Raw genomic sequence first — 25,458 nt, forward strand, 5'->3', positions numbered from 1 at the left:
CAATACACAACAGCCCTGGTGACAGTTCATCTCTTGTTGTTGTTGTTTTTTTTTCATATTCTGCAGCTATCATACCTCAACAGAAAAAAAAAAATCTAAGAATTAGAAATGTAATGAGCATAATGATTGCAAATGAGGACAAAAAATACATAGAACAAAAAGTATCTCACTTTATTTTTCACACAGCACACAATTACAATATGCTATCAGATCTAATGTCAAAATGTAACTAACAAGTAAATTAACTATACTGGTAGTTAATGCTATCACACCACCAGATTTCATCCTATGCTCTCCTTTTACTAGGATTCACAATGCAATGGCATTGCAGAAGTTACTGCAAAAAAAAAAATGAATGAATCATATAAAAAATTTGAAATTAGAGGATGTTTCTGGCCATTTCTAAATGCTTGCTAGCTATCTAATGCAAGAGCACACCCTTATGTTTAGTCTTCATTTATCAACAACCAAATGCTGATTTTATTCACTTTCTACATCTGGCTGCATTTTGCACCTCTGGGCTATAGAACTGTGTAGCTTTTGTTAACAATCACTTCTCCCACCACCACCTGTACTCCACATGACACTTGTCTTCCACATCACGCACATCACCCTTTGGTGCTACATTACCTCTTGTACACAGATTTATTCTTCAAAAAGCTTCCACACACTTTAGAATTGCCAAACCAGCTTTTTATGTTTTATGGCTTTTAGCGTATGATAGCAAAGCTGAAAAAGACAAAAAAAAAAACACAAATGAATGAAAGAAAAATACAGAGGAATAGATATCAGTTGAAATTGTCTTGAAGTTCAAACTTAAAGGAAAAGGAAATGAGTGGCAGTGGATGGTGTGGTGGTGTCATCGCAGACGCTGCTTGGTTGAAAGAGGGGGTGTTCCTTTGACACACGGAAGAAATGTGAGAGCATTGGACGATGAATTAGGCTGAGGGGTAAATACAAGTTGGATGAGGGAGCCGTGATGAGAGGCATATATATACACGCTTTACTTTTTAATGGTGGCAAGTAACGAAGACAAGGTTACCTAGAGTGGTCTGCAGAACCTCTTCTTCAGGGAGAAGGGAAGAACAAAATTAGGTTTTTAGAGACCAGACAATTTGAAATCCTGTTCAAAGACAAAAGGTTACTAGTCCCTGTAAAGTATACATTTTCAATCCAGTAGAGCCAATATTTCTACAAGTGGTGCAGCTGACGTAGCTACAGCCATGTGTGAGGGGAACATGAAAAAGAAAACCAGAAAAGTGAATGACCTCTGTGATTGCACAAACTTAATACCGCGAAGAGAATTACTTGTAATATAGAGAGATTTAGCTCATTTTTTTTTTTTTTACAGTAAATGGGTACCTAACATGCAGCTTAAAGATTGCATTTTTTAGGTTTTTTTTTTTTTTTTTTTTTTTTTTTTTTTGCATGTGTCAAGTGGAAGGAAGGTAGATTGTAGATGAAGATTGAGATCTTTGGGAGATCTGCTGAATATTGAGATCTTCAGCAGGAAAAGGGCAACCTACAAATGTATTTTGGTGTTTTTATTTCTTTCTGTCCTCTGTGTCATTGTACTTGTTTGTGTAAGGCAAAAAGGTATCTAAAAGAGCACAAGTGCCCTGCTTTGCACGGCTTGGTCTATGTGCCCCTCATCCCCCCCCCCCCCAAAAAAAAAAGAAAAAAAAAAGAAAAAGAAAATCAGACTCACTGCAACAAATAATGCAATACACTTCAACTTGGAGCAGTGTGTGTGCACCAGTTCCCTCTCAGATTAAATCTGATCTTGGTATTTCATCCAGCATCTTTGGTGTAAGCAGCCAGTGTCCATCAAGTTTTGAATATGGATTATTATCGCTTATGCTCAAATCTCTATCTTGGAGCAAATGAATCACAGAATCAGTATGAATTGACTAGAACTACCACATTCCATCTTCCTCTTGCTGTTCCCAAACAGTAAATAAACTATATTATGTGGATTCTACGAGGGAAGCAAACCCTCTCTTGTGCTATTTCAGAGATAGGCCCTTTCCTGTGCAAACTCCTCAAATGTCTTTGAACACTTTATGGAATGACAAGAGATGTCGCCACAGCTTGCAAACAATACTGGAAACCAAACTGCATTCATATCTTGATAAAAATGAATAAAAAAAAATCTTAAATTTATGTTCATCTGAGGAGAGTACTTGCAGCATCTCACAGTCCCTATGAAACAGCAGTACCTTACTGATATGCATATATATGAATAGCTGGTTTAATTCAAATGAATCTGCAGTTTTATCTACCTTGCGAGTCATCATGTTTAGACACCATGATCCTGTATCTGTTACAAACTGCTCTGTGATTGCTTTCCCATTCACTCATATATTATATTCACCCATGTATCTATTCCTATTCATTTTCTTTTTTAACGTTTCGCTTCATAACTTGGAAAATTTATTTGAGGACTTCTTCCCTCAGGTTCATATTAGGCGAAAGAAAATGTTGCACTTGGCAAACATAGCTGTACATTTTATGACTACAGTTGCAATGATCTATATTGTAACATTCTGAAATGTTGCCAAGTTGATTTCAGCCACCACCTAACCCCCAACAGCCAACAAATAGACACATACACACATACAAAGCATTAAAAAGCCTCTCCCAGCATCATCTGTGACAAGTGAAATATGCCAACATACAGTATTTTTTTTGTTGACATACTTTGGAAAAGAAAATGAGTGCCATTTAGTGATGTAATGTTGACAGTTGTGTAACTACGCTTTTGTCAATCTGTGCACTTGCATGAGGATTTTGAGCACTCATAGTTCATCAAAATGACCCCACACAGAAAACAACCCCGAAACCAATCTAGCAATAGTGACTATAACCTCACACATTTTCAACTTCTGCCCATCATTCCCCCAAAGTGTACAGTGCCACAATACTATCACCACCACTAACACTGACAATAATATGATAACAAAAACAACAATTATAACATTGATAGATTATGGAGTGTCAATTCAGATAAGGTGCAGCCACATACTGAATAAATAGAAGCCCATGTTCAGACCTTTCACACAATATGAAAAAATAATCCACTTGACTTTTTTATTAGAATATCAGTATCTGAGCTACTTGGTTCTACACTTATATGATTTGAAGTGCATGACAGTGTCAGCAAAGGAAACCCTACATGAAATCTACATATTATTGTGCATTTACTGATGTTCTGAAAGACCTATATACCATAAACACGGGCCACATTGCAAAACAGAGTGTAAAGTGAAGTAGAATTTCATGGAAGAACTTTAGTGACAGACCAAACTTTCCCTTTACCCTAAATGTTAGTGATAAATGTACAATATATCACAGTGCATACATATTGATCCTCACATATGGTTTACAGGTTTAATTGACAAGAATTTATCTGTACTGCTAAATGCACTCTTTATCAATTAGACTCTCAATGTTTCAGTCACTGTTCGCCACGCATGATAACTAAGCGGCAGCTAACGAGTCACATGTCATGGTGCAGAGCTCTGTGTCATTTTGATACACCTGTGCAACATCCATGTTTTCATCTACAGATGAACCGTCTGATGTGATTAGTTTTGACATAAAGCAGCTGCGTATTGCTGCGCATTCATGATGTGCCTCCACCGATCCAGTAACCTTTTGACTGCAATGTCAGCTGTACCTTCGCACATCTTCTCGCATACATCTCTGTCTCAATGCACTTGGATGAAATACAGACAATTATTTAATTCTCCGGTGGAATTAGACGGCGTACTTACGCATGTAGCCTTCAAATAGCCTTGGTTAGACTTCTGGTATAAATGTGATGGGTGAGCTACATTAAAAAAAAAACTGTATTACATTTTCAGCTTTTGTGCAAAACTACGGTAGCACATGTCAATCAAATTCCTGTATTTCACGCTGCCTTACTATTTGGTACGAACTGCAATGATATTATTGTCATTTAATTTGAATTTCCCAGCTTTTGTAAGTCGGCAGAAGTTCAGCTGAAAAGAATGGATGCGAGTGCATTTCACTGTAGATATGAGAGCACAGCATTTTTTCTTCTTCTTTTTTTTTTTTTTTTTTTGGGGGGGGGGTTGATTTAATCATTAAGACTGCTGTCTAAATAAATCAATTTCCCTAAGCATTTTATTATCACTTGCACATGTCATACGTCCTCTTACTGTGATCTCGTGAACACATGAATTTGCAATATCTAACATGTGATGTCACTATTCATATGATACACTACAAAGAAGTCAAAAGAGCCAATTGAGTGCCACGTTACCCATGTTCAGGCTTTTTTCCCCCCCTCCTTCTCACTACTTTATCTCCACACATAAATATTAACAGAATAAGAACACTGATCTGCAGATAATTTCATACACAGTAATCCTTTAAAACCAAATAATTTTTCAGATAATGGTAACGGTAAAGATGAAGCTTGCACAGGCTTGAAGATGCTTAAATTCTCTGTCGAACTGTTTTAAAATGAAGAAAAATCACACTGATTTTCAAACAAGAGGACAGGCGATTTTTTTTACATGTTTTGTTTTGTTTGTTGTTGCTGTGAAAGTGGAAACTTTCATGACGATTGAGCGAAACATGAACATGAACACTGAAACACCTCACCACTACTACAACATTTGATAAGGGCTTTAGCAGCACATATTAAGGGAAAAGGTAACTGGTCTGCAATACGAAGAAAATGAAGAAAACTACATATAATATAGCAGTTACACCCCTACAATGTACCTACCTTGAAATCAAAGATTTCAAATAATATTACATGGGACAAGTGAAAATTTTGTGTGCTTTTATTATTACTCGTGCTAGTTTCACGTTGCGCAACATGCTTGAAAGTTTCCAACCGGCTAAATTTTCCATTTTTACAGTACCAGGTACCTTTTTAAAGAGGCATTGAGCAACAATGGGAATCCAAATGCGTCTGTTCTCAGTTGATGCACAGGCAAGGTGTCACAGTAGAAAGGTCTTACCCCAGAGTTTGACACCGCCTTTGCTCTTATCATTTCTACTGGTGCATTGTGGGGTCAAACTTGGAAGATCTGGGTCTCAATACATACGGTATGTCTCCCTTTGAATTAGAACTGCAAAGCCCAGTGCGAATAATGATAATAATAATCTAATAATAATAATAACACAGAAACAAACAAAAAATGGCATGGTACATAATATGTGATCACAGTGCACTTTCACATGTGCTCTACAGACCTTTCTTTCCCCCAAAGGAGAATTTTAAAGAGATCTTTGACATCCAGTAGGACATAATGAAGTAATAACGATGCTTGTAAGAACTTCAAAATCATTTTTTTTTCTTTTCTTTTCCTTTTTTTTTTGTTCAACAGCACTGTATTTTCAATTCGAATGGAATCTCCCCCCATGAAACTCCGGAGAGTGTGAAAGGTTCATGAATCGAATCCTATTTTCACCCTTCACTCATGTATAGGGAGGTCCCACACTTAAAAACATGAATAATTTCAAACACTTCTGCTTTGCAAAATTTTACTGTTTGATATTGGGTCTGGTTTATCACAGACCCAGTTAACTCCAACACTGGAACAAAAAGATCTCAGAAGTCTCCGAATGAATCAGTGGCAAATGCTATTTCTCCTTTTTACAGCCCACCATTCAATATTGACCCACCAACAGCCCACTTCACACCCACAATATAATCTGTTTTGAAAAAAAAAAAGTGTGCTAAAGGCGCTCTAGTAGGTTAGTGCATAGTGCTTTGCAGTTAGAAGGCATGTTCAGGAGTGTAAATTCAAAACTTTGCAAGACGGGACATGTTGCAAACACATATAATAGCAATTCACCTTATCTTTTGTTAGATTTGATGATGAAACAGCATTTGTTGGAATCAGTGACAAATTTTCATTACAGGAGAAAGGGTCATAGACATTAAAAACAAATTGTGGCACAGGTTGACTGTCTTCCACTTTTAAAGTGTTTCATTGAAATTCAAATAACTCTTGGCTCCTGCACACATACAACGGTTTCCTTTTCAATCCTAGTTTCTAACACACCACTGAGTTGAACTTTGATCCCCACTTCCAGTGTTTTACAAACATGTAATTTTGCATTTTTGTTCCAATCTGGTCCCATACATTTCTCACGTCTAGTCTACATGGACATCACTGGGCTCTATAAGAAACAGGACCAAAAGATTCATAACATATTTTTCATTTCTCACACAAATGCTAACGACAGGATAGGCGAAAGAGTCTTTTTTTCCCCTGCATTTTACTTCTTCCTGAACATGCCCTCTATAGAGAAGACCTCTTGTTAGTAAGAGAGGGCCAGAATGGACAAGTAGTCTTTCTTATCTTTTTTCCAATATGTGAAAATAAAACAAACAAAATAAACAAAATAACAAGGATTATACATACCCATAACCACCAGAGGAGGATAAACTCCGACTTCTGTAAATATTCAGGAATTGCTCAAATGCAAATTATGTTTGTTGCACTATTCCAATATTCTACAAGTGGTAACCAACTTTGACAGAGCCCTGTGAAAGTCTCAATAACTGCATTGTGCGTATCTTTCATACAGGCTGGTCAGTGGATAAAGTGACAACAAAATTATGTGTTTCAATAATTGTCGGCAGCAGTGAAGAGACATCTCCTCACAAATTAAAACCAGTGGCAGATGCCTTGACAACTAAAAGAGAAAACAGCATAAAACTTGTAGGATTTTCACTTCAGACATTAACACGCATGGTGCAGATTATATTATCGTGCCAAAAAGTGGTTCACCGATAAAATTTTCTGAATCATTGCAATTGCTTGCAAAAGCATGCTTTCAGGCAGCTACTGAGAGACTTTCACTGTCCAAACTCCACATAAAGACAATCACAGTTACTGTAAAAGCTGTTATTTTTATATTTGCGAATGAAGAGGTTACAGACATTTTCGCAAGATGTTGTTTAGTAATTTGACACTGCGGCTATTGCAAGTGCACTAATGCCTGCCGGTAAATTTAATGCAAGCAAGATCTGGCAGTGATATTTTCGTATATTGCTAAATTTGCAGCCCAACAGTGGCTCACAAAATTTGCGAAAATTAGACCCTCATAAAAATAACAGCTTTTACGGTAACAGCATGTCTTGAAAGGAGACTATGTAGACAGTTTAACTTCTCTGTCTTTCCTTTTATATGTTACTCTATTGTAATGGGATTCTGGGGATAGGAATGGTAATGGCAAGAAAGCCAGATTCTAAACAATATAATTGTTTGGTTGTTGTTGGTTTTTTGTGATCTCTGAATGGACACTCCTGACGAACCAAGACTTGCATTTACTCAGTGATTGAAGGGCACTTATAATACACATGTAGTAGAGATTGATCCTCCCATTAAGTTTGACTGACTTGGCAGCCCTGGAAATTATTAAATATTTTGAAAAATTAATTGGTGTACAGGAACAGTGCATGTTTTTTTTAAACAACTTGTCTTTGTTTCTTTGCCATCCCAGACAAGATGCTAATATCAATTTTCATATTTGATCACTTTCACAATAATAGTAGTAGTAGTCATAATAATAATGATGATGATGATGATGATGACGATGATGATGATGATGATGATGATGATAATGATAATAATGATGATAATCATTTTAACAATAATGATATTACTGATAATAGTCACAATGATGAAAAATATTTCATAGCATATTAATCCTGCAAAGCATAGTCACTAATGGTGACACCACAGATAAAAGAAAATTCATGGAAGAAGCATGTTCAGAGCATCCCCTCAGCAGTAAACCCCCTTTTTTGTGATGGCTCTGATTTAACCAAAGAACAAACTGTTCCTGCAACTGATGATTTGAATGTCTGAGTGATCCATGAGGGTGACAGCCTGATTTTGTTCATGTAAAGGGAATCTGACAGGAAATTCCCAACAGGCCATTTCTTCTTCTAATTTTTCAATTATCTATTCTATTTAACTGCAGATTAGAACTCTTTGTGACATGTGGATAATAGGTGTTTTTTTTTTCAATTATTCATTCTATTTAACTGTAGATTAGAACTCTTTGTGGCATGTCGAGCATAGATAATATTGTGTACACAAGCAAACATGTAGAGACGCTATAAATGCAAACTGTATTTCTATACGCTCTTCGTGCCTAGGAAAATGTTAATGGGAATTTTGTGCAGAAAGACAGATAGTACACTATTTCTTCGTGTATCATTTTACACTGAAAAATTAAATGACATGAATTCAAACTTGCAGGGTTAAGAAAGTTATTGATATTAACAGCTCAGAAAAATGCAAGAGATAATTTCTGGACAATGTTCTAAGGAAAGATCATTGAATGTCAGAACTAACAAGTAACTAGCTATCACTTGCATAGTATAACACATGTTATTAATGTGTATAGCTTTACCATTCATATTTCACATTGCTTTTTGTTCTCCCATTTGAAAAAAAAAATGAGTTAACAAAACAAATTTTTTAACAAAGAGAGACAATCTGTCCAACAAAAGCATACTTTTTAACTTACAATCACTGTTAAAAAAAGAAAATGGCTAAAGATTGTTTTGCAAATCATTCAAAACATCAATATATGTTGACTTTGACTGTTATTACATCATGACAAAAGTCTGATGTCCTGCAGATGCTCATTATATCAAATCAATTAAGGAAAAAAAGTGACTTGGTGGCTGCATTAAAACAAATCTTTTATCATCTTTGCCATAATTTAGCATGAGCATTACACCCATTAGAACCTCCTTCTACCAAATTGCTGTGTTGTCCGCTACTCTAACTGCCATGCCGAAGCACGATAAAGAAATCCACCCTAGCTGGGGGCCCTCACAATTCCTAATGTCCATGGCTGGTGGCAGGCAGTAAGCAGAGACGAAGGTCATACATCTAATTATTCTTCAACAGCTTCTGGGACTGTGCGCCCCATCAGCTTCAGCTACATCCTCTTGTCTGGTTGCCTGTATAACCAGGCTGGTTGGTGAATGCACAACCCCAATCCATCGCCCAAATATTATAATTCTTTACAGAGCTGTATGTCGCAACAAAATAATGCCAAAATTTAATTGATGACTGACTCCAAACCCCAACATTCTCATCAATGTAGACAGATATTAGCAACTGCATCTGATACTTTGGTGAACACAGTGCTATAGGGGCAATCACCAGACTGTCACTGGTTCCTTTTACAGCAATCTGATACAGCCAGTTGCTTTAACCAAGCCATTCAATACATACTAATGCTGTAGTGGAGAGGTCTACTACAAGCAAATCAATTTATCAAAGAATATCTAATATGTACTTTCTGATTTATTTCCTTTCTTTTACCCTAGTCTGCAATATTAGTCTTCTTACTCTTTGCATCTCACAGCAAAACATATCTTATGCACCAATCAACTGATGCTGTAAAAGCGATAAGAAAGACATAATCTCACGATTGTACCATTATGGTCCCCATACAGCAACAGCCAGCCTTATCAGTGGCTTGTTTAAAGGCTGACCCAGGAAAAAAAAAAAGTGAAGAAAGATATCACAGACATCTCAATAAAGTACCTGTCACATTGTGGGCTCCATAAGCCTTGTCTGCTGAGTAATGAGAAATAATGACCCCCGTAGAGTCCCTAGACAAGTTGCAGGAAAGTCTGGCGTAAGGACAGAACAAGTAATGCCTCCTGCACCCCTTTCGGGGCAGAGGCGTAAAAACAAGCATCAAGTAAAACAATCTAGACATGTTGAGCCACCCTACCATTGGTGGCCCCAGAGAACACTCACCTTCTCTTCAGTGGAGGTGGTAGTTTGGTATCGATCCTGGGCGCAGATGGTTTCTCATCCTTCTTCATCTGGGAAAGAATACATGCAAAACAATTACTCCATGTTAAACGGTGTTATCAGCACCGACAGCAAAATAATGAGACTTTGGTATTAGTAGGTTCAAACTCACACAGGATGGAATGCAACAGAAGCGAGATGTCAACCACCGACATCATATAATTCACCTTGGGGGCTTCTTACTACTTGCTTCCACATCCTGTCGATTATGCACTCTAGATAGCCTTAGAAATAAATTCATATTCACTTTGGAATGTAATGATAGGTGTATGTTATGTGGGACAAAACTTTTACATGAAAACATACCCTGTGAATAAAAAACAAACTCCACACTATTTTATTAGATCAAATAGTGATATAGCCACAGATTACTTGGACAAAGATTAACAAATCTAACTCACACCATTTTCATTCTCTAAACATACAGATGCATATAAACATATATCTGAATTTCATAATGTAAGTGATATATTTCCCCATGGTTAGACAATAACAAACATAACAGACTCAACAATTATTCTGTAAATAAGAGTAAACCTTTCTTTGAGGGCAACAAAAAATCAAGTTCTACTTTCGGGGACTCCTTACCCCAACGAAGGCTTCTGTAATAGACATTTTGGACAATTAGCGATCACTCAGACAAAATTCAGTAAATTAGTATGTGGATGTATTTTTGGTATTAAGTCAGCTTTATACGGAGGAGAAAGAATAATTTGTTTCTGCTCTTGCTGGAAATCACGGTCGCTGATTTTTTCTGTACATTCACTGTTTTATCCCACTTTGCCCCTGCTTAAAATCAAGGCACACCAAATGCAGATGCTGACACTGATAAGACAACACACACAAGTACTCACCTGGCAGTAACCTCCTTTCTTTATCACAGAAAATACAAATGTTTCATCGATACAGCAATGGTTATAAAGCTTATATCTTGACTGTTCACCTTGGAACTTACTGAGAGATAGAGCAAGACAACTAGAACACATAAAATGCATCTCTTGCACCATACTAGTATGCACTAAATTTTACCCTCCATTTCCTAACATGAAATGTATGGTCAAAGACTCAAAAGTTTTATCTGACAGACTTATCTCGCTATCAAAGCCTTATGCATTATCTGCTAAAATCTATATTCCATGACCTAAAAGGTATATATAGACTGATGTAGACTATGTATATAGACTGATGGGAAAATTACACAAGAACAGAAAAAACAACAACATAAGAACATAATGCAACATGATGTAGCCAATATATATATATTGGAAGTCATATGGGACTCCAAACTTCCAAGAAACACATGTAAATTAACCGCATCAATCAATTCTGCACCGTGTGGAATTTCTGTAAAAAAAAGTTTCTGTGAACAATATTTCACAAGAAAGGATCAGATTGTACATTGAGGCAGACAAGTTAGTTGGATATGAGAACATTCTAAGATGGCTCAGCATTGAAATTATTCCATGAAATCAGCAGCATACTCACAAATGAAACTATGACCCAAAAAAAGTTTGGTGGCAGGAAAAAAAAAATAAGGAAGGGGGGTAACTCGTCTATGAGCAAACACAAAATATCTGACTACATAAAAAATAAGAAAAACACTCATCAATGCCAACAAAATTGGTGCAAATAAATGGGGAAATGACTTTTAACACGCAATACACTAAACGCAATGCTACAGTGCCTTGCAAGAACAGCAAATCAATGCTGCATGCATAGTTATCAACTTATGTGCAACAGCAAAAGTAAAAAAATATATATGATAAATAATCTGTCAAATATGGAACCAAAAAAGGAAAGAAAAAAATTCAAAAATATGAACACAATGTGAAAGAGCAAAATAATCTGAAGATATTTCTGAACCAATGGCACATACTCCAAGTTCTTATACTGTCATTACTTATAAACTCTGGGAAGGTGTATACATTACATAATGCATCTCCATTCCACTTGTCATAAGAACCATATTACTCTGACACCAAAGTCCTCCTTTGGGAAACTAATATTTCTCACTTGAAGAAAAAAAAATTGCCTTGCTGGACAAACTTGTCTCCAGGACTGTTTGGCCGATCCAATGGGCAATTTTCAAATCGCATGTTGCCCACAAAATGATCTGATCTGCATTGTTTTCTGGCTATCTCTCATCTAGCAATATGTCAATATACAGCACAGTCCTGAATTTCTCTTGACAAGGTCAACTGCAATGTATATCACCTTTGATATGATAGGTTGAGGAAGCTCCTGGAAGACCTATGGATTTCATGGACCACTGTTTATTGCAATATATGCACAAGTTTATATGCATCATGAAAGTGGTCTATTGGTAGGCCATCGTGACAAACAAACATAAGCACAGAAAAGTAAATATCTGCAGGGACACACAATGTTACAGTACATATTCATGGCATACTAGAAAATATCATTGTTCATGGATATCAAATATGTCTTAATCAAACAAAACTTTACAGCAACTTATACAATAGTACAGCACGAAATGCTGCTGGTGAAACTAATTCATTTACTGCTAATCTTTCATCTAAAAGAACATGTCATTACAGTGTAAATTGATTATGTTCCTGATCACACTGTAATACTTTTCTGTCACCAACACCAAAATACTGTTAACTACCGCACCTTTCCTATATTACAATTTATGACACCATTTACATCATGAAGCAATCACATTTGTGCATTTGAACATAGAGATTGGAATGCAACTATTTGTGTTTGTGAACACTAAATCACATGTATACCACAAGATAGAAAATGCTATGGTGTGTTGCATACAAGTGTAAACTTTTATGATCACTAGATGTGTCCCTCATCCACAAGAACAGTGTCTTGTTGCATTTTCATGTCACTTTCTACAACCTCTACATGTATATGTCCCTCTCCCACAGCTTTGAGTATCTGTTCACATGAAATTATTCATCTCTGTTCATATCAAATTATTAATCCCCCTCCCTCTCTCTCCTTCCACTACACTTAAGTCAAATTGCTGAAGATGCCCCTATTCTCCCTCCATTAGTATTTACTGTCACATCCCATGGAAAGACCTTCCTCCATGAGAATCACTACTTACGTCCTTCTTCCCCATTAGAGTCTCTGGATACAATACCAGCTCAGTCTCATTCCTCCTTAACATCATCTAGTTTTATACCTATTTTGGGCCCCTCTCCCTCCATTAGAGTCCCTAGTCACTGCTCAATGTGAGTCCTCCAGTCTCCCTTTCTCCATTAAAGCCTTTAAAGCCATTAAAGTCACATAGTTAAGGAAATCCGTCTCCTCAATAAATGTCTTTAGTCCCATCCCCACAATCACTTTTTCCTTTTATACCCGTATCTTCTGATAAGTCCCTCTTCCTAAAGCAGAGTTTAATATCAAAGTGCTACTGTTTTTTTTTCCCCTGGCTCCTCCCATCTATATCTTCACAAAAGTCACAAACTTTATATCACTAGATTTAGGGCCAGTACATCCTAAGAGCATCTGGATTCATATACCTCTACACCAATCTCTATGTTTTCATCAATCTCTTTACATGAAGTCTTCGCTAACCTCCCCATGTATCATCCACTCTCTCCATATACCACAATAACTGCATTCAAATCAATGTTTCTCTCTCCCTATACTTGGCCATCACTTAGAGTCTCATTCACATCCCCAGATGTTTTATCCCCTCCCTCCCTCCCTAACTGCCTGACTTCCTACCTCCCTTGTTCCATGTCCTTCTTTTTTCTCTTCTTTCCTGCCTGGTTAAACCCCTCCCTGCCTCCCTCCTTCCCTACCTTTCTTTCTTTCCTCAATCCCTACCTTCCTACCGCCTTTCATATCTTTCTTTCCTCCCTCCCTGCATCCATCCTTCCCTGTCTTTCTTTCCCTCCTCCCTCACTGCCTGCCTAACTCCCTGTCCATCTTCCTCCTTCCATGCATGTCTTATCTCCCTCTTGCCTGACTGCTCGCCTCCCTGCTTGCCTTTCTTTCCTCCCTCCCTGCCCGCCTTCCTCCCTCCCTCCTCGCCTGCCTACCTCCTGGCCTCCCGGCCTCCCTCCCGGCCTTCCTCCCTCCATGCCTACCACCTCCTTCCATTCCTCCCTCCATCCCTCCTGGCCTGCCTGCCTTCCTCCCTCCCTCCCTCCCTCCTGCCTGCCTGCCTTCCTCAGTCCCTGCATGTCTCCTTGCCTGCCTTTCTCTCCTCCCCTCAATACTCCCTCCTTCCCTCCCTCCCTCCTGGCCTGCCTGCCTTCTTCCCTCCCTGCCTGTCTCCCTGCTGTCCTCCCTCGCTCTCATGAGTGAGGTTCCTGCACTATGCCCCAAGCCCAGACTCAATGACCACGGGCATGAGCCAGCTGTATGTCAAGTATGTACGCAGGGTGGGCAGGAGTTACTTGGGGTAAGACCACAGCTGATCTAGGGCTCTCCAGTCGTGGCCAAGGAATGCATACAAGGGTCATTAAATATTTGTATAGGTAGACTATGCATTCAGTCCCCTACTGGACCCTGCAAACGATGTTTCAGAGACCCCTACTAGTGAGAAATCCCATTAATTTTTTGTAGAGTTCCATCTCCAGACGTTAAGTTATGGTCAAATTTTCCTCTCGTTTTTCTTTGGTTTGACTGAATTAGAAATGATAAAAATATATAGTGTCACATCAATGGAAGGCAGAAGATTGCAAAGTACAGCATGCCTTCAAATGGCTCATTAGAGTAAATGATTCTTATGCTGCTAATTGAAATCAGCTCACTGTCCCTTTATATTTAACCTGAACCTGTCACTAAATGTCTGATCTGACGGCAGACATTTGCATGACATGAAAAAAAGATTAAATTCTTTCTGAAAGGGGCCAAAGTGGTCATTTTCACAATGTAAACAGTGTCATGTATATCTATTGTAACATGATTTAATACATTTAGCAGCTACACATGCTTCCTGTCAGAAAATGATAAGAAAATCAATTAAGAAGCTGAGAAATTTAAACCTATATGCTACAACTTCTAAAACTAGCTTCTTCTTCTTTACCTAAATTGTAATTACATCTGTGCACAGTGCTTGTTTAATAGTAGGCAGAATTTCCGTAAAAAACCATACTCATATTGGGAAGAAAATTGCTCCCTTAGATGCCTACTAAGTAGAAGCAGCCATTGCAGGGATTCTTGTAGAGAAAATAGCTGGCTGCAGGGGGTGCCAAGTGCTACATTTACATCTTTACAATGGGCATGAAATTGCCAGTGGCATCTCCTGAGTAGTCAACTGCCACAAGGATGACTCCTTCCTGTTTCTTAACTGGCCATTTCTCCAAGAAATCAATGCGACTGTATTGACTTAACCTTCGTGATAGGCCATGCCTCTTATGGTACATCAATCTAAATTCTAAACGTCATTGCAAATGTTGTCATCGTGTCACCTGCAACACACCACAGCTTGGTGAAATCTTATTGCAGTTGAGAAGGGAGATATCTGTTGTTTTATCGATGTACATTCAGGTAACTTTATGCTATGATCTGTTCATGCCTTCCATTGGTCAGAAACATTTAAATTATGTGACTAAATGATTAATTAAATCCCCCTTCAAGAGCAGAATGTTGTGAAGTGACAATCTTTGAAATGATGGGATGCTATTACTCCAGCATGACGCTCTTTTACATTTTATCATTCATCCTTCAGTCAGACCTACAGCTCTTTACAATAAGCGTACTGTGCACATTGATGTGATTGCAAGAACCATGTCTGCAAAGGGCAGCCTACATTGACTCCTGTGGTATGGTTGCCAATTTGGGGATGGCTCAAAGAGCGTGCACAATCTATCATGGGTCCACCAGCATTTGTGTTCGTGACGCCGGAATCTTCTGACAGTATAACGCACGGGGACATCCTTCATTCTGTCAGGGCATGTAACCCAGCAAGCTAACCAGACGTCTGTGGGTTTATCGTGAACCGCTAGTGACAATAACTCTCCCCCAATGAATGCGTAATGCATGGTAGAAGCACAAAAAAAAAAAAAAAAAAAAAAAAAAAAAAATGTGGTTCTTATGCATGATATAATAAGCCCTTCACTTTTCTTTTTATTTTTGTCTTAACTCACTGCACCTGTCCTGGCTCATATATCATTCTACAATTTAAAGCAAACTTTTTATTTTCATTGCAAAAGACCAAATAAAATTGACATCCTTGTGTGATCTTTCTCATTTCCTCTACCCTCTCAATGCCATTTCATCCCACATGTCCATGTACATAAATCACACACGAAAGGTTACACATTCATGGCAAAATCTGCAGAGTATTACATGGCTTACATCATCACTAAACATTATACATATGACAACCTCAGACGCTTCTACGAAAGGTTAGCTTACACGTACTTAACACACAATGCTCTTACACTTTTTTGTTTTGTACTCCAGGGCATTATAAAAAGGTCAACAGAACAAATCTATAGTCGTGGCTTCAGTGAAATATCCTCATTGTTATCTCTTTTTTATAAAAAAATCTACCATACCATCTCTTAGAGTATTTCAATTTAGACTATCTGCCGATAATTGAAACTGAAGGCAAAATGGGCTCTCTGAATAAAGGCAGTGATGATATGCAAGAAAGAATTCATAACAGCAGACAAAAGGACTGCTCTCATGTGCAGTGTCAGGCACCAACCTGACAATTAGCAGATACCTGGTAGTACCAACAGCAGACCAGTTTGGGGATGTACACCACAGGCTTTTGATATACTTTGGTGATGGCATACACATGTATCACTTTCTTGCTTTGCTGTAGAGTCACCCTAATTCCCAAAGACTTTCCAACCTGCCAGGTATTCATTGACTTTACAGGCTGAGGTCTGGCCCTCCTATGCTCAGAGGCCTATCATGTGCGGTGCGGAAGGGATTGGCTATGATGTGATCAGAGATCCACCATGGAGACATAATCTTCCACAAACCACAGAAACCACTCACTGAACCTGAAGCAAACTGTCTTTGTCTTCCGTGAGCTCCTCTTGGCATGTTAATAGTCTAGGGTTTAGTCGTGGTAATCACTGGTTATCTATTATTCTGACCACCTCAAGTTGACTTCTTTTTCTTCTTACTTAAAATGAAGTATGTACGCCAAACATATGTTTGCTGAGGAATCAATGACTTCTGCAATCAAATGTTGAAACCAATAAAGTTACATTTGGAACAGCTCTTTCTGAGTCATGTGAATGAACTATGGAGTGGACTCCAATGAGCAATGATGTTCTACTTACCGATGCTTGCTTTTTTCTTTAACTCTTCCAGCCACTTTAATATTTCATCATCTGCTAAATCAAAGGCTGTTTGACTCTTGCAAAGTATGCACACAAAATTGAATTGCAAAGTGACAAATCATGCCTGATAAGTAACTATAGCAATGAGATGCCTAGAAAAGAAGGGGTTAGTTGTTACTCCCCTAAGAACACCTAACATGATGCAACTGTTCAACAAGTACATGTCCTGATATGTTGACAAAAAATAGAAAATAACATTAATTCATGCTTTCTATGGAACGAAATAAAAAAATTAAAATCTGAATCCAACTAATCATCTTTCTCTCAGCTACTAAGGTACAACAGGACCAATGCAAATATCAACCTTTCTAAATTCAGTTCTTCGTTTTACATAAGACCAATCAAACCAAATTACACACTCTCATTCATGTTGACAACATAGAAGAAATTTATAAACTGACAAATTAATAGTGGAAGAACTAGAAGCTCCATCATCATATCAGAACCGCTAAGGTTTTGTTCACTACATTCATAGAATTTATTGAAATGAGAAGACAATGTGGTGCAGTTTAATTGTCTTGAATAATAATGTAATCATTCCATTAAAGGTGTCAGGAGGCTGGCAGACCCTTACTCTTTCAAGGAATAATAAATGTTTTTCTTCCCATCAAGTTGATTTGTAAAAGAATAGCTCATTCCTAATGGCAGAACATGAACTGATAAATATATCATCCTAATATCTGCAAATCAGTGACGTCACATACCAAATTACAGAGCTGACTACTCATTCATGTAGTGGATATTGTGCAATTTGAACATTTTGAAGAAATCTGCACATACTTTCGTCTGTCAACCTGCATAACAAGCACATACAATCATGACCAAAGAAAGCATGATTTTCCAAATTTGGAAATAATGCTACCAGCCACCTTTCAGAACAGACACGCAAACTGCTACGTTAGTCCTTCTTTTCTTTCATACTCCCAACTATCAGTCTTTCATATTGACAAGGCGATCATTCACACTGACAGCCACATGTCTTACTTCCTTTTATACACAAAACTTATGCTACCATCACTTACTTCTGGAGCAGTAGCTCGACCACTTACTAATTTGTTTTTCGCGTCCATGTCACACATGCCCTCTACTAAAACCTCGCAGGCTTCTTTGTGTCCCCAATGAGAGGCTGCGTGGAGAGGTGTCCAGCCGTCATTGTCTTTTGCATTGACATCCACGCCTGCTTGTATAAGAATGCTGTTCGGAAGAGATGGGATTGGAAAAAAAAATGATTCTCAGGATGCTTTTGCATCGATATCCACGCCTTCAATAAAAACAACGCATTTCATATAAATAGTTACATAAACAGACGATGGAACTGAAGATGTATTTTGATCTACGTGTAAGATTTTGTATTGCACTTTTTTTGGTACTGTATGTAAATATACTCTTCAAGATACTGGATACAGATGTTTTGTGGACATTGTGTAGGTTGGTAGCAGTTTTCCTTCTGTTAAAAACCTAGAAACTAAACACCATCTTGTAATGACAGAAGTCATGGGGCTGCATTACTCCCTATAATTAGTCAAATTCTATAGACAAAATTTCTTTAAATCTCTATGTTGTTGTTTCAATTTTTATTCTTTTTTTTTTTTTGGGGGGGGGGGGGGGGGGGGGGGGGAGAGGTGTTTTCATAAGAGATAGAAGAAATGACCTTATCTCAGCCCCAGAATGGGAACAGAAGAATAACATCTGCCTGACAAGAATGTGCATCATACTGGCACCACCACGCCATGACGCCATCCCTCCCATCACATTCCCCTTTGCTCTGGCTTCATTACCTGCTCAGCACTGCACATCTTCAGCCCAGTTTTTGGGGAAATATGAGACTGGCTCATTCACCTACGTGCTTCACGAACTCAAGCCAAGCTCACTCCCCTCCATGAGTCCCCTCCCCCCCCCCCCCCCCCTTGACTGACGTCACCTCTGCAGTGGGACACACTCTACTCCGCACTTAAGACAGGACCAATATTTTCTCTCAAAGCTGTTGCTTTTGGCTCAGGTTCAACATCCACGAGGGCAAAGACTCGTGCTTCACCGTTGCTCACCAACCTACTAATGTATCTCCATCTCAAACACATAGAGATGTATGCAACCAACAGAACCCTCATTGATTTTACTGTTAGTGATTTCAATTCAGTATTTTTTAAATCTATTTAAGTGAACGGACCAGCCAGTATCTATGGTGGACCATGCATTTACCGAGGCATGCCATAAATCATCCCAAGATTTTACATTACAATCACTTACCTTCTATCGTTACATAAATCTGCCAAAAATGAAGCCATAACTTTACTGTGCATGCTCTAATAGCTTACAAACCTTCAAGAGATTTATGAAAAAAAAATCTAAATGTTTTATTGAGTCATTCATGCTAATAGTGACCTCCACGGAAGCTCAAACAAAGTATACATGTAGGTTACAGCTTCCAAATGGATTTTAGATCTTGTGTGACCACACAGTAACTTGCTTCAAAAACAAGTATCCAGACTCAATTAATGTGTAGGTTTACAACCACTTGAAAGAGATGATGGTTTCATGCATACAAAATATGACATTATCATGCAATCATAACCACCTGTGTTTCTCACTACAGGCGCTATACATGGGTCAACAACCTGCAATGTTGGCGACTGAAAGTCTGTAATCGCGAACTAATGTTAGGCATCACTGATTACTCCATCAAAGACAAGTATCACTTTCTGATAATTTACAACACGCCTTGTGATCGTTCATGCAGGTTGGTCATTTCACCGTCTATAAAGTCCTGCCTGATATAAAACAGATCACACAGACTACATGTAACAAGACTTTTGCTCACAGTCAAAATATTCACTCTACATTTCACATCAATGGCTGCAATTTTGACATGTAGTATAAAGGGACTTACTGAAAAGACTAATGTATCTGGATATAGCATCTACATATTCCTTGTAATATTACTCTGATTGCAAGGGTACTTGCTTCTTCCATATTTTGGGGGTCACTGTTTTCATGGGTTTGTGTTAATAAGGACTTGGCTCCTTTTCCTTAAGATGGGGGAATCCACAATGCAAGGGAGAGCTCACAAGACTCATTTATTATGTACAGTAGCTAGAAAGATAACTTACTTCATGACTTTGATATAACCCTTAGCGCTAGCTACATGGAGTGCAGTTGCTCCTGTTTTGGGGTGCCGCCTCTCTTTGATGACTTTGCTGTTTAGCCACTGCTTGGCATCTTCCAGCATCTTCTCCTCCTCCTCACTCCTGGCTGTTTCTACATCAACGCCTGTGAGCAGAGGGAAAAAAAAGGAAACGATAAAATACTGGGTAGAACTTAAAGGACAAGTTCACCTTCATAGACATGTGGGTTGAGTGAATGCAGCAATATTAGTAGAACACATCAGTGAGAGTTTGAGCAAAATCGGACAATCCGTTAAAAAGTTATGAATTTTTGAAGTTTCTGCTCAGTCACGGCTGGATGAAAAGACTACTATAGCTTGTGATGTCACATGAGTACAACGATATAAAGAAAGAATAAAGAAAATTCAACATATTTCCATTTTTCTTGCATAACAAAAGAACACTCGACTTCTCTCTTTCAGAAGGCAGGGGGAATAATATTACCCTTGACATACGTCAGTAGCAAGTCGAAGAAATGTGCACTTTATTAAAAAAGTTAAGTTTTGTGAAATTCTCTTTTTATTTTCCTTATATAGTTGTACGCATGTGACATCATACACTGTAGTAGTCTTCTCTTCCAGCAGTGACTGTGCAGATACTTAAAATATTCGTAACTTTTGAATGGATTGTCCAATTTTCCTCAAACTTTCACTGATGTGTTTTACTAATATTGCTGCATTCTGTCAATCCTTATGTATATGAGGGTGGACTTGTCCTTTAAGGCGGCAGTCTCTCAATATTCCAAGACACTCTACACCTGTACATATGACTTTTGCTATTAGACTGGCACCTGTTAAAATTCATTCGAGATTCTTACTCAGTCAATAACAAATGGAAGTACACTCAGAATTAACCTGGTCAAGAAGTTTTCATGTTTGTTTGTTTTTTTTAAAGTTGATCTTTTCATGACATTTGGAAAGTGATAACTATTATCTTATCTATATCTAATTCCTAAAGCGATTGATAACTTAGGAAAGGCATCAGCTTTTATGATCATCAAACAGTATATATTTTCAATAAGTACACACACATTCTGCTATTACACTACAACACAATGAAATAACATCAACATAAAATGTTAGTTGAGGAAACATCTCTTCTCACAGTGAAGATTACCTGGTATATCAGAATCTGTTTTTGTTTTTGTTTTTCCTTAACTGTTTCAATGATCTCATGTTAAAGTGTGAAGACCTTTGCATTGTGAGACAACTCCTTCATTACAGGTTTCAGTGTAGGTTATCATAACTTTTAAAAATACATGTACCAGCAATGCATAACATCATAAAAATAGACTACTGGCTTATGACTCACTGATGGCTTCATATCGTCAAAATACCTTTCCTAAAAACTACAATCATTTGTTTTAATTGTTCACCAATGCACTTGCTCTCTAACATGCAAACACATGTCAAATATTGGTGATATGTGGCAACAAGTTCTGCATCATACCAAGTTTATCCATCTCGTCTTGTAAAAACTCCTCCATATCCTCCTCCTCTGCGAGGTCCAGCGGTAATTCCCCTTCATTGTTGCATGATATAATATTGGCCCCGCTCTCTATTAAATACCTGCAATGGAAAATTTAAAAAAAAAACCCACATGAACTTTAATACATCAATCTTGTTTCTTTTGTAGAAAACACAATTGAAATGAAACATGTTCATATAAAAAAAGAAAAAAAAAAGGGAAAGGCAAAACAATGCAAGGCCAGAATGCAAGAGGGATGTACCAAAATCATATCAATTATGTACAGAAAAAAAGTTGGAGAAGCAGATTTGTTGCATGTACAATAAATATTTAATGAAAATGAGATGAGGGGATAAATTCAAAGTTTCTGGAATACTGCATGTGTACTCTAGGGTTCCATGACATTTGCTCTTGCAACTATTGCTCCCATGAAAACATGCTAAGCCAAATATAAATTCTACCCACAAACATAACCCTAACCATCCTGATCCTTATATCTAACAAAACCTAAAACCCTATCCAACCACAACCCTAACCCTAACCCTAAGAAGAAAAAAAATAAGACTGAAGCAATTGTCGCAGGGGCATATGTCCTGTCAGTGTACTCTAGAGCTGAGCAAAGCCGTGGTTATCTACAACTTTCTTTCATTTTGTGTACAATGTTCTGATGTTCTGAAATTGATTTCCATGGAAATACACAACTCTGATGTAAAAACACCATTAAATACTAACTCAACAACATTTTAAATATGTATACAGATACCAGAGTATGCATTTGACAAAGAGAAAATCAGTGACAAACAACTTGAATTAAAAAAGAATGGGCCAATTCTATTTCCAATGGAGAGGAAACCAAAACAACAACAAATTAGGTAGGAAGAGGAAACATAGGTTTTTCCATGCATGGTCACTGAATATAATGCCAGTATTGAGTATGCCTGCCAAAAAATGACAGAATGAAACAGCACCTGTCTCAATGGATGCATTCGAGCACTCTCCTAAAATGTACCATACCATACTGCACTTATGCAGGGGGAGTGTTCTGACCTTCCTACAGTGCACCGTACTGTGCTATACTGGGCCAAAAGTGGACCACTTCCCGATGTGCTCGAAAAGTGGTACCATAACCGTACCAGAAGTTGGCATGAGAAGAATGTGCGTAACATGCACATACGTAAGGATGCAAAGTGTTGATTCGCTTTTTTCAGGACACCTGTAAGCAGAGTAAAACGCGCCAGGGGCTGGCTACCTCTTGCTTAACGTGTGACCCCCTCTGACTCGAGTCCAAAAATAAATCATCAGGTATGATTCCTCTACAGAGTGCTCGAACACTGCAAATGTGGCATGGTATGGTACAGCACGCATTGGATTGGTTCGCTTTGGTTCACTTTTCAGCGCTCGACCGGGACCAATGGTATCTTATATAGCACATGTTATGATCCAGCAGAATGACTCATTTCTGACAGGTACCATGAAATAAAGCTTTAACATCTTGATAATTGGGGAGGGGGATTTTGCCTTTTGAGACAAATATCTGAGCATATATACTACAGTATGGCACATCAATCATATAGACACGGGAGAGGGTCACACCAACTTGGCACTATATTCATAAATTGTAATAATAATTCACACAATTCTGACTCCATTAATTTATCGTAGGGAACTACTTATATCTCAACAAAGGTAACTAGAGTTAATGTGCATCCAGATTTTGTCATGGTGTCTCTGTAAGTTGGTGATACTTATTTCCTGTAAATGCTGTCATTTCTTGGTCCACCAAAAGTATGTGGAAATCTTTCAAATACCCTATGGTATGTTAGTTGTCTTAAGAGCTGATACAGGGTAAAGCATCATGCACTAATCAATGTACCTCTCTCAGGAGTCATGTACATTGTATTTCATTACGAGATTTCATTTAGTGATTTCATGGTAAATCTGTATTTTGTTCATTATGCTTTACAGTAATGTACTCTCCCTATACATACTGGTAAAAGGAAAGCACCAAGCCCCCTACAGTATGCAGTGCATAGTGAACTGCACGTCTATATTCCATCCCATACTTTGTACGGGTACCTCACTTTGTTACACACAGTCCTACATGCAACATGCATCCAGAGGGGTTCTACCCCAATGGCTGGTATTGGGTTACGGACATGCACAGGGGATTGTTTACATCGCTGGATAAGAGATAAGGATATAGCATTTCATACAGGGGATTAGACTTGTCAGAAATGACCAGTCCTATGATTCATTTCCATTAATAACAGACAGATCACACCCCAGCACTGCACACTGAGAGGGCTGTTCATCAACCACCCTTCACATCTGTTCTCTCTTGGTATCAACCATTTCCCAACATGGAAATCAAACTCAACATTCCCTCTGTCCTCTCTGTTTATAGTTGCCCTTGGTTAGATAACCTAAAATAACTGACCTTTACCTGTGCATCTTTACCAGACTGGCAGATTTGCAGAGTTGGCCTATCTCCACACATTTAACCTCCCTTTTAACAGCATAAAAAAGTAGGCATACTAAGTCCTGTTACCAGCTCATATAATGCTAAAAGCCTCTGACTGCTACAAGCTAGGTAGAACTATACACTGATTCAAGAGAAAAAAGTGAGGTTATGTTCATCACACCCAGGATGACAGGTGACAGTCATTAGTAATTTCTTCTCATCTAGATGGACACTATTCACTCACAGTCACTCTCATATTTCATTTGATCACTGGTGCGGTTATTCCCAATGAGTGTATCTACACCATCTCAGGGCTGCCAACTCTCATGCATTGAGCATGAGATGCACGCATTTTGGTCCTTTCTCACTCTAAAACTTTATTTCATTTGCATGCATTTTTATTGATCTCACTCATTTTGACTCCTAAATTATAGCATTGGCCTATGGGAGTTTCACTCTCAACTAGTTTCCAGTATTGGCAGCCCTGCCATTTCATGTTCATTATTCAAATTATTAATTAGCTATATGACATTCAAATGTAGTGGAATGCATCATCTCTGGACAACTGTGATCATGGGGTAGCTATGCATTGAGAATTGCATCAACAAACTTTTGAACAATTATTCCACTAGCAAGTCAGATCAAACCCCAATCCTCACATTTGACTGTATGAAAAAGATTCCTAGTTTGAATTTTAGTGTAAGTTTCATACCATTTAATTGTTATACAGAATGGAACATAAATTCAGTCATTGTATACAGGCCCCCTAGATGCCTACTACTATTACTATTATTAAAGTAGGATAATGTGTACGCACCCTATATCAAATGCCCCTTACCGGGGTAATTATGAAATATTTCTACAAATCTTTTGCCTCATTCCCACTGCATCAAAGTAATTTGAAATTTTGCTCACATTGTGCCACTTTCAGTACTGGTAACTAAAGTCGTAAAGAATTTATACTGGGTAGGCCCTATATGCCCCCCCCCCCCCCCCCTCCTTCTACAAAATCACTGAAACTAGATTTCTATGGAAATGCAGTGTGTCAGTATCAAATCCAATGACATCTTCTCATACAAACTGTATGTCAGTTTAAAAAAAAATCATTGTGAATACCTTAATGCTCATGTATCAAGCTAGCTTTCCATTTGACACTGACCATCATATCAATCAATCTACAGTAACTATGCTTGGTAGTGGGTGGTATGGCTATTGAGAAACCATTTATACATTAT

At 38.0% G+C, this 25,458-nt stretch overlaps 1 protein-coding gene across 1 annotated transcript in view; it reads right to left on the reverse strand.

The window, feature by feature from the left end:
• Positions 1-25,458, reverse strand: part of LOC139733801 (protein phosphatase 1 regulatory subunit 12A-like) — a 125,362-nt gene that overhangs the window by 76,153 nt on the left and 23,751 nt on the right. Inside the window, exons 3-9 of the mRNA XM_071644607.1 lie at positions 21,745-21,863; positions 20,242-20,401; positions 18,184-18,328; positions 17,085-17,150; positions 14,758-14,766; positions 9,783-9,850; positions 6,411-6,443 (exon numbers count right to left, since the gene is read on the reverse strand). Coding sequence (XP_071500708.1) covers positions 6,411-6,443; positions 9,783-9,850; positions 14,758-14,766; positions 17,085-17,150; positions 18,184-18,328; positions 20,242-20,401; positions 21,745-21,863 — 600 coding nt within the window. The remainder of the gene's footprint in view (positions 1-6,410; positions 6,444-9,782; positions 9,851-14,757; positions 14,767-17,084; positions 17,151-18,183; positions 18,329-20,241; positions 20,402-21,744; positions 21,864-25,458) is intronic.

Source organism: Diadema antillarum, unplaced genomic scaffold, assembly GCF_040938485.1.
Source record: "Diadema antillarum isolate AM-2024a unplaced genomic scaffold, OU_Dant_1.0 seq00000491_RagTag, whole genome shotgun sequence".
Lineage (NCBI taxonomy): Eukaryota > Metazoa > Echinodermata > Echinoidea > Diadematoida > Diadematidae > Diadema > Diadema antillarum.